This window comes from Podarcis muralis, chromosome Z (assembly GCF_964188315.1).
Source record: "Podarcis muralis chromosome Z, rPodMur119.hap1.1, whole genome shotgun sequence".
NCBI lineage: Eukaryota > Metazoa > Chordata > Lepidosauria > Squamata > Lacertidae > Podarcis > Podarcis muralis.
The window spans coordinates 20,370,727-20,385,373 of record NC_135673.1 but is presented as its reverse complement, the minus strand read 5'-3'; the positions used below and the strand labels follow the sequence as shown (position 1 = coordinate 20,385,373).

Here is a 14,647-nt window from a genome sequence, read left to right as displayed (position 1 = left end):
TGTTGATAGTAGGCCAGGCAATGGCACGGTTTGACCTCGGATGCCTCTAAAATATTATCTTGCCCCCACCCATACATACCCAAAAGATCACAGCGTACTGCAGGTGGGGGCACCCTAAAGATATAATCCAATCAGGAGGCCTGTGCAGCTGCTGCCAGACTTGGGCCTTTAGTGTGGCAGCAGCTCCTACAGTTTGGAACTACCTCTCATTGCCTACCAAGACAGGGGCCTTCCCTGTTGCCTTCTGGGAACCAATGAAATACCTCTTTCAACAAACCTTCTACAGTGGTACTTCTGGATAAGAACTTAATTTGTTCTGGAGGTCCGTTCTTAACCTGAAACTGTTCTTAACCTGAGGTACCACTTTAGCTATGGGGCCTCCTGCTGCCGCCGCACAATTTCTGTTCTCACCCTGAAGCAAAGTTCTTAACCTGAGGTACTATTTCTGGGTTAGTGGAGTCTGTAACCTGAAGCGTATGTAACCTGAAGTGTATGTAACCCGAGGTACCACTGTACATGGAGATCTTCATCCCAGCTGGCATCTATGTGGAAGGACCACAGCTCAGTGGTAGAGAATCTTGCCTTGCATGCAAATTGCCCCAGGTTTAGTCCCCATCATCTCCTGGTACAGTGGGAGAAACTCTCTGCCTGAAATCCTGGAAAGCCTCTACCAAGTCAGCACAGACAATACTGAGCTAGATTAACCCAAAGGTCTGACTCGGTATAGGGCAGGCAGCTTCCTACGTCCCCATATGTAATGGGCTTAAATTGCTTTCATGCATGTGCTGTTGAGTCAAACTGTTCTTATATATGTAATGGGTGGGTTTGGTGGTTGGTTGGCTGGTAAATTGCTTTAGGGTGCCCCATGGGAACTGATTCATCAATAAGAAAAATGCACCAGTGGAGATCTAAATTAGTATTTATTAATAATCTTCCACACATATCTCATGACAATGAACAAAAAAGAAACACATAGAAAACATCAGGGAAGGAACACCAAGCAGATAATTTATAGCAGATAACTATCCATCCAGCTGGGAAGGCTTACTGGAGGAAAAATACCTCCAACCATTTCCAGAAAGTGCATATAGGGGGAGCATGTCACATCTCAACAGAGAGGATGTTCCACAGAAGGGGCAGCCACACCAAAGGCCCTGCTCTAAGTTACTTCAGAGAGGGCTTCTGAGATCCTTTGGAACTTGCAGAAGAGACTCGCCTAAATATCACAGAATGGGTAAAACGTAGGGTGGTCTTTGAAAAAAGGTGGTCAGTCTAAATGCACAGTGAGTCATGATGTTTTTCTTGGACTCATAAAGCACTTCAGCCTGCAAGTAATGAAATGACTGAATGCTTCCTCATGGAAGAAACTAACCCCCCCCCCATATATAGAAAACATCCAGGAGGATAAAATGCATCCTACTCAATACCTGGTTTTCTCTGTAAATGAATTCTAACAAGAAACACCTTCTGAAGTGGTACAGTCCAGGGACATTTTAATTGCAGATTTGTTGCTTGTGGACAACGAGTTTAAGTGGCTGCCTTCAAATGAGATACTTGCCATATATTTATCTGTGTGTTTGGGGAGGCTTCTCTGCACTGCCATGCCAATACTTAAAACCACTTTAAAATCCCAATAACCTCTTCTGAGAGGTGGGAGTACAGGGCATTCAGGGTCTCGGCTAAAAAGGGAGAGAGTGTTACTGTGAATGAAGTTGTACGAGGAGAACTCTATCCAGTTTTTAAAATTTATTTCCAGAGTTTGAACACTCCAATTTCCCAGGGTGACTTGCCTTTAAATTCTTTAGAAGAGTTAGCTGTTGAAAACAGCCTCTCTTAGCCTCAGATTGCAAACCAATAATTTGGGGGACAATGACTGACAAGCAGACTAAGAGAAACTGTGATTCCCAAGGTGGGGTCGAGGGATTACCTAGGGGGGCACTAAGAGGAAAGGTGGCAGCAGGGGGCCCCTCTGAGGATATTGATTATTTTCTTTTTGATTGGCAAGACAAGACACTAAAGTGAAAAAACTTCCGCACTTCATATTTCAAGACTTACTGTTCTTTTATCACTTCCAAAGCTTTGATCACATTTGTTTGTATTTACAACTCTGAGTTGGCACAAGACCGCCAATTACGTACTGGTAATTACTATTGATTTTCTTACGAATTATAGCTACCAAGCATCCGTGGTAGGCGAAGGTTTGTGCATGTTTGGTAAGTAGTGACATATATGCATGTTATGCTATGGATTTCCTTCACCGTTACTTTTTAATTACGAATGGAGAGAGATATTTCTTGTACAATATTCTTGGCTGGATTTTATTTGGTCATCGTCTTCCTCGGCGGGTTGTACAAAACCCCTGTTCTGAATTAACGCTTTTTATAGGGCAGGGTAGAGGGCGATATGATGGGTTTATGGAACTGAGGAACGCAGAGGGGGGGGGGGGGAGATGGCCTAGAAAAGTTTGGGAACCACTGCTCCACGGTCTTCTTGTGTGTTGAAATGAAAAACAATACATATTACGTCTGCATTCCTGTCATCTTACCCTCTCACTCCCTATTGTTGGCAAAAGGTGGCTTGCACAGAAGTGTTTTGCACTATTTCTGGGAACAGTGGCGCAACCTCAAGCTTTGGTACATCTCCAGAGGAAGAGAATCCTAAACCGAAGGGGCAGCCACCGAAAAAACCCCACCATGCACTGCACACCCTTGCAGGTCTAAGGGACTGTTTCCAGTTAGCAGTGCAATGGGGTAAGAGAAGGTGGCTTGTTAGGTATGCTGTATCCGGACCTTGTAAGGCTTTGTAGCCACCAGCCCCTTGAACTGAGCCCAGAAGAGGAATGGAGCCCTGCTGTGATGTGTTCCGATGATCCACCCACCACACCGATCGGCATTTTGCACCAGCCAGAGTGCCGTCAAGGGGAGCCCTACACAATGTACAGTACGTGATGTTTTCTAGCCCGAGGCGAAGTACGCATGGACGAATTAAGACAGATAAATCTGCTTCCTGGCTCATTCATACAGCAGCTCTCTGTATCAAACTCCAAAGTTCATGACTTCAAGACATGCAGGGGGCCAGGGGTGGGGGTTGGTGTAGAGAGATAATGTGCCCCAGACTGTCTTATGTGTTTTTTTTTTTAACTCAGTCTAATAAAGGCAGAGGTTAAAATAAGGTGAAGAGATTTTTTTTTTAAGGACACGATTACTTTCTGTATCGAAAGACAGGATTTATCCCATCCATGAGAAATTACCTGGAATTCACAGTACATAAAATCAGTTCTTCTGACTGTGGGCTTTTAAGAGAGCAACCGAAAGCCAGCCGGTTTTGGAAATAGCATTCTTCCACGCACCATTTGTCTTCAAAAGAAATATCTACATATTATTACCATTAAATTGAAGAACAAAGGTCAGAGGCACCCGAGAGAAAACAGGGGCCCGATCCCGTTCTTACAGAGGCAAACATGAACTCCCTCCCCCCCCCCCCCCGTGGCGGTTGGGGAAATAATCTTCATTCTCTGATTGGCAACTGACCTGTACTCCTTCTTAAATAGTTCTGCTCCCCCAGCCACTCTGTGCCCAAACATGCAAATGAAATTTATTTCTTTGGGAAAAACCAAGAATATGAAAGTAATCCTTTTGTATGTCCTTATGCAAGTCTTTTAAGCGATTTTAAAACCAAAGTTAATTGTTCCAAATTTCCAGAAGTATTTTTTTAAAAAAAAAAACCCAAACCTAATTCTCAGTACAAATCTAACCAAATTGAGTTCTGATTATGCAAGGCTTTTTCATCCTAATAGCAGCTAAATAGGTGCTCATGAAAACTATTAAAGATTCTCTCTATAAACTACTGTACTTTGAGGATATGTGTGTGTGCTTTTTTCAGAACCATAAAGAAGTGTATAAATGTTATAAAATAAATAAGATGCAAAGGCAAGGAGGGGAGAAGAGAAGACCCAACAGCTACGGGAACCGCAGTGTGGATCCATGCTGCAGAAGTTCTGAACAATTATTCTACAGATCTAATCCTGATTTGAATGCTTAGCTCTACGGGCTGCAGAGAAATTAGAATTCAGACTGTCTCAAATATTTCATCTGCAAAAGGGATCCAAGTGTGTCTAAGTGTCTGCGAATCAAGTCCATAAAACACCATCGTTGTTCACCAGGCAATCTGGGGAAAACAAAACAGTTAAGGAGCTGTGGGAAAATGTCTGACTCTCTGGTCCAAAAGCCACTTAAACCAGATAACCTCAGCAGAACAACCTGAAAGCACAATTTGTAAACACACAACTTGGACTTTTTGCTTTAAAAAAAAGAGTAGAGATAACAAAAGATCTAGAGAAAGGACCCTGCTATATCTTTTCGTTTCCTCTTATTTCTGCATTATAAATAGCCTTGCTGTTTGTTATTAACCTAACTACAAGGCATCTTCTCCTAGTAACGTTTGTTAGAATTCAGTTCTGAGCCACAGGTCGCAAAAAGCAAAACCCAACAATATTGTTTTGCCATTAAAAAAATAAATACAAATATACACACCAAGACAGAAAACTCACTCTGGAAAGATTGTGATCTATTTTACAACAGGGACTTTAACAAGTAAGACGCTAATTAACAAATAAATGGCTGGGGGAAACGAGTGGAGCAGGATAAGGGGAAATGTGATTACAGTGAATGGCCATATGCGCCCACCTAGATGTTTCTAAGCTGCTCTCTAATTTGTTTAGTCCACTTAGGGGTCCTCCCCGCTACAAGTCCACTTAAAGTTAGCAGCTGGATCATTCTGTCGTTAAAAAAAGCCTGAAGCAAACACGATCAGAGCGCCATTATTATTATTTAATTGTCTGTCTATAAGCTTATCTCTCATAAACCACTTTCAATCCAAGATTGGAACATTCCTGTTACTAAACATGAAATGTAGTTGATAGCATTCCAGCGAAAGCACAGTCATATAATGGTGGCCACACTCTTTAAAAATAAATAAATAAATCCGCACAGAAACCACGGATGAGAAGCTGGCGTACTTCTGAAAAATAATATCTTGAATCATAATAACCAGCCTTGAACACAGTCCAGATGTGCTTGGATTTCTCTCTCTCTCTGCTGTGTACTTCGTCCAGTGCTGTGTACTGCTTTCCCTCAAGTTGTTGTTGTTGTTAAAAAATGAAAAATTAGTAAGAGGGCTTGCAACAAAAATCTGCATAAAGCTACCAATGAGGAACTGCGCAAGCGGGAACAGAGACAATGTGTGCAAACCTGAAGCTTTGAATTGGGCCTCGGCTCATATGGCAATTTGGTCAGTAAACCGTTTTACCTTTCGAACAACAACAACAACAACAACAACAACAACAAAAGACTCCAGCTGCGGGTAACAGACCATGAGGTTCTTTTTCCAAGAGTAAAATGACTTCTCCATAACGACTGCAGCTGATGCCAGAAGTGCACCCCGCAGGCACCACAGAAAAGGAAGTGGTCATGTTCTGCTCGGAAGCGTGGACATGCTCGGTTCAGATCAATGACCTTCAGGTGAAGGAAGGCCTCACAAACTGGCCCATTAATTTCTCCCCCCCCCCCTTTAGCTGACCAAGTCTCGACCTCCACGGAAACTGGACTGACCTATTTCCCTTCCAACAAATAAAAAAGCAGTTGAAAAACGAAGCGTGGCAGGAACCGACACAAAGGGGGAACAGCAAAGTCGGGGGGGGGGGAGGATTTAAAAATGCCACAGGGAAAGTTTGCAAAATGGCCTTTGTGGGTCATGATTTTTTTAAACCTAAAACAAAACAAAACCTAGAGCAGGTGAAAGAAAAAAGCAGAAAAGTGGAGGTCATCCGAGGTGGTCCAAAAAGGGTGAAGAGTGCAGGCTTCTGGTCCAAGAGGACAAGTGCTAGGAAGTTGCTTTGAAAGGACCCTGCAAGCCCAAAGGGAGGGGCGACATGTTTACATGGGTAGGTGCGTGTATAAAAAGTCCCTTAACGTCTTCAGTGGGGATTGCCTCCTGATAAAATATTCCCAGTTCAACAGTGCCAGATCACAACGTTTTAAAAAGGAGGCATCAAACGTAACGATCACCAGCCCTATAGGAAAGGATCATAGAACTGTAGAGTTGGAAGGGACATCTAGCCAAAGGAAAATGGGTAAGTGAGAAAACCCAACATAATGTTATTTATCACCAAGCTTTAATCTGTTAAGTGCCTGGATTTGTGTCTTCAGAATTACATGGGAACTCCTGGGGCTTAGTCCTGACACTGAAAATGTACAGGACATTCAACATACCACAGAATATCTGCTCTAGCACTGATCAGTGCCGGACATTTGCTATGCAGGCTTCCTCAATGATTCAAGCCGTACTGAGCCCAGGTTTAGGGAAAGATGGTCAAAGAAGTGCCCTGGATTGAAGGCAGGTTAAGCCCCAGAAAAGCCACCCAGACTGGAAAGGGCTAACAGTGCAAAACTTAGGCTTAAGTTAGATGCAGGCGTTAAGACTATCCTGTCCTTATGGCCAACATCAGGAGAGCTATTTGCTTAATTGTTTTTGGCTGTGCCGTCCTTCCGAAATGCAGAATATTGTTTATGTGACAGGCTCGCTCCACTGAAAGGACTTGAGGAGGAACAAAGGATGGAGAAACCCATACGGCTGCAACTGGGTTATCCACTGAAGAAGAGTTAAAAAAAGAAAAGAAAAGCACCTATAAATCAGAAATCCTTATCTTAGCCCCAGCAATTTCTTCATCGCTAATCTCTCCACATCAAGAGAAAATCAAAAGCTACTCACAGGGCAAACAGATTATGAAGCTACACAGCAACTTCACTCCCAAGGGAATAAATAACCTTTAAGGAGATCGATCTGCACATAACATCAAGGAGGGGGAAAGACCACACACAATCCCACCCCACACATGCTCTTTGCTTGTGCTGCCGGGAGAGTGCAAAGCTAAAATGAAGCAGCCACCACTCTCACTGTCAGGTGGGATTTAAAGCACCACAAAGAATAAAGGTGATGGAGAGGCAACCAACCTCCTTACTCTGCAGGAACCTTAATCTGCATTTGGGGAGGACTCTTGCAAGCCTAAAAGTAACCGCCAGCTTGGGAAATAATTGGAGGTAAAGAGTGATAAACCTGATTCATAAAATGCAATGCGCGATCCAAAGCAAGCTATTCGGAAAACAGGTCCCACAAGTTTTGCTGTCTCCCAAGGAAATGTGCACAGCACTACATCCATTTATGGCAAGAGATGGCGGTGGTGGCAGGCGGGCGGGAATAAAAGAGGCCAAGGTTGGGTGTGCCTTTGCAAGCTCTGGTTCAGGGGTAGCCAACATGGAGGCCACTGGCAACGCTGGCTGGGTCTGCTGGGAGACCAGTTACACCTGGAGAGCACAGCACTGGGTGCCCATGCTCTTGCCACAAGCATTTTCGTTCAGCCAATGTGCCACTCCGTACAATGGTGTAGATTACCCTTGGGGGTCTCTTCCAACTCGGGGGTTCTGTGATTCTACGAGCATGAGACCCAATGTGGTTGTTAAGGGTGTTGGGCTTTTGTCTGGTGGGCTACCCAGCACCTCTGGCTATGCAGTGTAACAGGGTTGTTTTGAGGGTGTATTATGTTGGGGTGAGGGAAGAGAACTATGTACACACTACCCTGAGCTTCCTTCGAGAAAGGGGGGCTAAATATGCAATAAATAAATTAAATATTCCCAGTCCCTTCTGAGCTTTTATTATCACTGAGTGATCCAGCCAAAGTTACTTTTTGTTTTAACAGGAAACAATTTCAGCATTTGCTTGGTTCCCCTATGGAAATGAATGGGTCTAAAAAATTGTGGCAGGGGTCAGCAAACTTTTTCAGCAGGGGGCTGGTCCACTGTCCCTCAGACCATGTGGGGGGGCAGGACTATATTGGGGGGGGGATGAACACATGCCTATGCCCCACGAATAACCCAGAGATGCATTTTAAATAAAAGGACACATTCCACTCATGTAAAAACACGCTGATTCCTGGACCGTCTGTGGGCCGGATTTAGGAGGCGATTGGGCCGGATCCTGCCCCCGGGCCTTAGTTTGCCTACCCATGTTCTAGTCTGTTTGTTTTTGTATGATAAGGGGGTGGGGGAGACAAGCTGGCAGTCTTCTCTCAAATTGTTCAGTAAAAAATAAACCTGTTTCCAATTTGCAGCATTACGGGAAAGGACACAGGGCTAACAGATATATTACTGTGCAGCTGGCACCTAGCTTTTAAAAACTTTATTAATATTATTTGATAAATAACTTATTTGAGTAGTTGCATTTAGCTGTTTTGCTTTCATGGGTAGATCTATCATGTCACCCACCACCACCAAAGTTCTGACTACGGGTCTTATGACTGGGTTGGTGAGGGAGAGGAGACATTGCCGTCTGTCCAATAGAGCTGCAGTTCATTTTCCAGTAAAACGAAAACGAGCTTTTCTATACTTGCCCGTAAGCAATTCATTACCCCTGCTGTCTGCACCAGCAAGATTCAGCTGTTCCATTTTGAGGAAAGTGGGCTTTACCACCCAGTGGTAATGTGAGAAATAAATATTATTCAACAGCTCAGACTGCAATTCTTAAAAATCGCAACGGGACTGGGAGTCACAAATGCAAAGGCCTAATTCAGCTCCGTTGACATCGATGGGAAGCCTTCCCATTAGATTCCACAGAGGGCTGGATACAGCCCAAGAAAAGTATTAGAAAGGGAAAGGGTAATCAACTGCTTACAAAGTATATTCTTTAAAATAAAACAAAAACCCACTTGGGTACACTAGTTTGCTTCTCTTCCGCAATCTATCAAATTTCTACATCTGAAACTCCCAAAATGTTTCCCACGGAGTGGGGAATGCAAAATTGATACAGCATATTCAGGGATGGCACTCCAAGGGGAATTTAAATGCTTTAAAGGATCTAAAACCACTTACTCCCTTAAAGTCCCTAAAACGACTTCTTGGGAAGCAACTGAAATGTTATGGTCACCGTTCCAGGTATTAGGCGTGCAAAATCTTAAATTCTATCTATTTCCACTTTGTCCTGGGCAGAACTGATTCTTGCTGTGTGTATAAAAGGGAGAAAAAAGAAGGTGGTGGAGACATATAGCAGACGTGAATCAACTTTTGACTCAGGGAGACCCGAGCAATGAACCCCATTTTCTCTGACTCAAAAGCTTCTATGGGTCAGCGTTGATGCATCGCCCAAGATGCTTGCAAGCACCACACAGGTACCACTTGCCTTACTCACCAGTAGTTTAAGGCAAAATCTGGACAGTGCCCCTTCCATGAAAATGGGGAGGGGGAGCTGCAGGCCAAAGCTCAGGGTAGCATAACTGCCGTGCTTATATCGCCGAGCTGCATTTTGAGAAAGCAGGACAAAATGGCGGAAGGCTCAAGTCTTCAAACCGAAAGCAGCCCTATATGAGAATCACGCCTACACGCAAAGGGGCTCTTTCTGTGCTGGTTGTACATTTCACCGATCAACATGCACAGAACTTCTTGCCTTCCCCCCACCCCACTGTATTATTCCACCCCCACCCAGCACTTCTCCTCCCAACGTGTATCATAAAGACACAATCAGGCAAAAGCAACACTGGACTCGGCTGCGATGAGTCCCACATATAATTTGCACGTGCCATTTTGTACAGGCAGAGCGTCCCATGTATCTCTAATGATTAAATGCCTTTGCAAAATCATGCAGTAGTTTATTAAGATCCCAAGTTCAGTATCTTTATTGTAATTTTTATGGGAGGCTTGGATTGTGGCCATCCACAATGTTTTTCCAGACTATGAGCCTTTGGGACATGGATCAATTCATGCTTTCTTTCGTTTTAATTTTATTTATTTGTGCTTTCTACCTCAGCCTCTGGATAGGGAAGGCTGACAATCTAACCCATTCATTATCAAATGAAACAAATATTAAACAAAGATGCTAATGCAAATCTGTCTAAACCTGGTTAAGCTCAAACACTGTAATTTTAAAGTCACTTGAGAATATGATTCTAAATGTACATATTCACTAGAAATAAGTTCTGGTGAAACCGGTAGCTTTTCCTCCTGCATAAACACATTTTAGCATCCTACTCCAAGCGACATTGTAGTCCATAGGACTACAATGCTTCAGTTTAAGGATCTTTTGGATTGGGCTGCAAAACAGATTGTAAGAATGAGACTCACTCCTTAAGGAATTAGGGATCCTTAATCATATATAGCTGAAGCCAAGATTAAAACCTCCTTGCTTACGTTTCTTTTTGTTAAAGGATCATATGAATCTGATTTCAAGGAAGCCATCACCACTCCTATAAAAGTGCACTGCATTTGACTGTTGCTTGTAAAATAAAAATAATAATAATAAATGTTGATGTGGAGACTTTACTACTAGTGGCATAAATTTTATTGCCCAAACAAATGAAGTCATTGTTACATCACCAGAGCAGGCATGAGGTACTCAGGGAGCGATAAGTCTGAGTTCCTTTACAACTGGATTCTAGGAAGGGAAGGACCTGATCCTTGTCTTCATTTTAAACTCATGGCCTAACCACTAAGAATGTCAATACAGGCGCCACTGGTGAGATGGACACTGGCTAGCTAAGGAGTGTGCCAGGACAGCCAGCACACAAGATACCTAGGTATTAAAAAAGCCCATAACTCCAGTTGAGTCAACCAGCTGCTGGGGGAAAGACACAGAATGGGTGTGTGGCAAGGGTAAAAGTCCAGTGCCCACCAACTGAGGTTCAATTGTTAAGTGGAAAGTCCCATCCAGTGTGGTGGGGCTTCCCTCAAATAAGCATGGTTACACCTGCAACACCAAAGCAAGTATCTCATGTCTCATCTGCTCTAGCTAAGCAAAGAGAAAAGAAACATTTTAAAAAAAAAAAATTGCACATGCATATCTTTATATAAAGGCCCGTACTGATCAATTCTGTGTTTAAATTATTTACATCAATTGCATTTTCCAACCTTCTGTTTAGAAAGTAGCTTGCAAAAGTTTTTAACCGCTTGCTATATTTGTCAACCAACTATGAGATCTCTCTTGCGTGTAAATAATATTTGCAGCACAGCTTAACTCAAAATGCAGTCTCAGTTCAGTCTCTAAAGGGGTGAGAATTCAGAAGTGGGAGTTCATCCACATTTATGGGCACAAATTTACTTACCTTAATTTACGTCTGCTGTTGTCAGCATTTCTAGAAACTCGCTGGAGCACCCAAAATACAGACAACTTTATAGATATATAAAATAACAACACTGAAACGGCCCTGATAAAGAGACTCAGCTATTCAAAGTGAGGGGGGGGAGGGGGGAGATAAGAGCAAATTTAAATATGAATAATCATAGCTCCATATCTCTAATGGATCGCTAAATCACCTTTCAAAGTCCTGGTTTCAGAGCATAGAAATTCTGGCGCAAGCACCTTCCCCGATGAGTCATGAGAGAAGCAACGGCAGTGAACTCTGCCAGAACCTCGCTCAAAACAACAAAATAATGCTACATTCATGCAGAGGACTCCCAACTGTATTAGGAATCCAGAATGCTGCTAAAGCCAATGAAATCAACATTTCTAAACGATACCCCCAAATCCTGACATTCAGTCAGACTGATGAAAGATGCATCATGGTCAGGACTGAACAAATTGACAATTTACCCCAGGAAAACTGGGGTAAGTTTTTTTTTGGGAGGGGGAGGGTTAATATAGTTTTTGCTTTATCTACACTTGATCCGCAAGCTCAGCAGGCAGGTTGCAAACCTGATGGTATTTACCTGTGAGTAGCTCCAGAGCAGAGTGGGCCTTGAACCAGCAACCGTTAGGTTGAAGCCCTCCTTTGGACCCCTGCCCTGCACCAATTCACACCCAAGGAAATTGCAGGAGGAGATGCAAAAGGTCATGCAATCCACACACACAGCAAACCAGGCTAAAAAGGAATACTGGTTGCAAGCCTCCCCTCTTCTTTTTGTAAACCCGGGATTTTCCCCCTCCAATCTGCCTGCAAGTGTTTTGCCAAACCCTACCGGCCCTCGGAGAGGAATGTCTGAGCGCGTGTTAGCCCTTTACCTCATGTCTCCGTAGGCCCCCGGGTAGCCCTCCATCCACGGGGTGAGCTCCGTCTTGATGCAGCCGGCGGCAGGGGCGAAGGGCATCCTGCCCACTACGCCCCCGGGATACCACACCTCGGACGGTGGGAGCTCTGCGCCCTCTTGCCCAGACGGCGGGCCCTGGCTCCTGGCGTAGCCGAAGGAGGCCGGGGGTGCGCCTTCGTAGAGCTGCCCTTCCTCGGTGAAGAAAGGGTGCCAGCCGGGGCCAGGAGGGCCGGCATAGTGGGGCGCCAAGGCAGCAGGCACGTCCCCGGCGCGCCGGCACTGCGGCCCCCAAACGGCACCGCCGGGTGCGTACTCCAAGGGGCTCTCCAGCTTGATGCGCCCATGTGAGGCCAGGGCCAGCTGGAAGTTGTAGTAGTCTCGGTTCGGGAAGGCTCCCGACGGCTCCTCCAGCTCCGGAGAGCTCTTGTAGAGGCTCAGGTGTCCTGGCACGTCCATGGCCAGCGCGCCCTCACCGCCAGCGCCGCCGCCAGTGCCTCCCTCCTCGGCTTCCATGATCTTGCAGCCGCCCAGATTCAGGGGCCGAGCGTGCGCGCCAGCGAACATGCAGTCGCCGCGGGTCGTCGCCACCTCGCCGACGCCGGGCGCATCAAGCGCTTCCACCCCCAAGCCCATGGAGGCGGAGACGGCTTTGCACAGCTCCTTGGCGCTCTCCCCCAGGTAGTCAGTTTTGTCAGATGGGGCTTCCTCGCCTCCTCCTCGGGGCTCGCCTCCTTCTGCCGCCTGCAGAAGACTGCTCTCACCCAGGATGTCTTTAAACTCACCCGGGCAACTCTGGAAAGAGGGGCCTCCCAGCAGGGCCAGAGAGGACGGGGCGGACGAGGACGCGGACTCCTCCCGCTCATCCGGGGGCTGCAGCGTTTTGCTCACCTGGGGCTGCTCCTCCAGCGGCAAGTAAGAGGGCGAAGCCGGGTCTTGCTGGTGGGCGCTGGGCTCTTGCAAGTGGGACCCCGAGGAAGATGACCCCACCGTCGCGGACGCCGACGCCTGGTGGCTGGGGCCAGCCTCCTCCCGCAGGGGTCCGGGGCTCTGGAACGCTTCGCGGACACTCTGAAACAGGTTCTGGAAGGCACTTCGAAAAGCTTTCGCCGGCGGCCGAGGATAGACTCTGCCCAGACCGACGTGCACCTCCATGATCTCTCCTGTGGCTGGACGGCAAGGCGTGTGGGGGTCAGCCCGCTGTGTTTTTCTCTGGCTGCAGGTTGGTTCTGGAGACTCCTCGACTGTCAGCTGCGAGAACCGGGCTTTTCTACCAGCTTCCGACGGCGACCAGCAGAGCCATCCCTTGGGCCGTCGGGGCACGCGCGAGGCGCTCCTAAATTGGAGCAGGTGCAGTTGTCAGTGGTGTGTGAGAGAAAAGCCGGTCGGCCCTGGCCTCTCGGGTCCGACGCCTCCCGCCTGGGGAAACGTAGAAGTCAAGGCGCTAGTCCGCTGTTTTTTGTTGTTGTTCTTTTTGTTTTTTTCAACTTTCCCAGCCGGAGCAAAGACGCAGCCGTTGGCAGTTGCTGCTGTTGCAATTGCAAACTGATGCCTCTCTTGCAGGGGTGAGCTGAGGTTACAGCCGGGAGAGAGAGAGCGGCTGCTGGCTGGAGGCGAGAGAGCGCCGCGGCCCGCACACCCCCTCCTTTCCTTGCAAGCTCCGCCGACGGACGGACGCTTTGGAGGCAAGCCGGGCTGCCCGGAGAAGGTGAACCCGGGCGCGGAGGGAAGGCGGAGACGGAGGCTGGCGAGCCGGCAGGCCTGGGAGGAGCGGCGGTGCTGGTCGCCCAATCGGCGCAGCGGCCGAGGAGATCCCTTGAATCCGGGGCGGAGAGAGCAGCAACAAGTCGCGGTTGGTGGGATAGAAGCAGTAAAAGTAAGTGGCTTCCCTAGGCTGGCCACGCCGCGCGCTCCCGCGCCCGGCTCCGCTGCTGTCGCCCGGCGCGCCTCCGGAGGATCGTGGACAGGGCGGGGGAGAAGGAAGCCGGTCCGCCTTCGCTCGGGTTTTATGCGCTTCCCTTCCCGCCCCTTTGGACTCCGATTCCGGGGAGGAGATTGGCTCCGCACTCTCGCTCCGCCTGAAAGCGCTGCGCCGCGCCTTGCTCGCTCTCGCTTTCCCCCGCTCGGCAGTCTGACTCGATGGCCTCAAGAGATCCCAAGCTGCGCTTTAGCTGCGCACAGCGGGCAAGGTTGCGCCGATCCGGGGCCGCTTGGCACTGCTGTGCCTTCTTGGCGACTGCTCGGCACATATGCATGCCCAGCTCCACCACGTGCCCGACGGCGGAGCTTGTAGAGAAGCCTCTACACACGGGAGCGCGGGCTCAGAGCTCACTCAAAGCGCCCGCAAAGCCTCAGATACCGATCTAGGTATCGCTCAGCAGTAGCGAACATTCGACGCCGCTGTAGTCGCTACAGCGCTTTGCAATCATGGTGGTGCCGCGTAATGGTTAGAGTGTGGGACTAGGACCTGCGAGACACCAAGATTCCAATCCCCACACTCTGCCATGAAGTTTTGGGTGTAGCACTGGGGACCAGGCACTTCCTCTCAGCCTTACCTCACAGGGCTGTTGTGGGAATTAAATGAG

The 14,647-nt window shown here is 47.3% G+C and overlaps 1 protein-coding gene across 1 annotated transcript in view; it reads right to left on the bottom strand.

Moving 5' to 3' along the window:
• Window positions 1-14,231, bottom strand: part of AR (androgen receptor) — a 239,587-nt gene extending 225,356 nt beyond the window's left edge. Inside the window, exon 1 of the mRNA XM_077922599.1 lies at window positions 12,040-14,231. Within this exon, the coding sequence (XP_077778725.1) occupies window positions 12,040-13,217 (1,178 nt within the window). The 5' untranslated portion in view covers window positions 13,218-14,231. The remainder of the gene's footprint in view (window positions 1-12,039) is intronic.
• Between the last annotated feature and the right edge of the window lie 416 nt (window positions 14,232-14,647).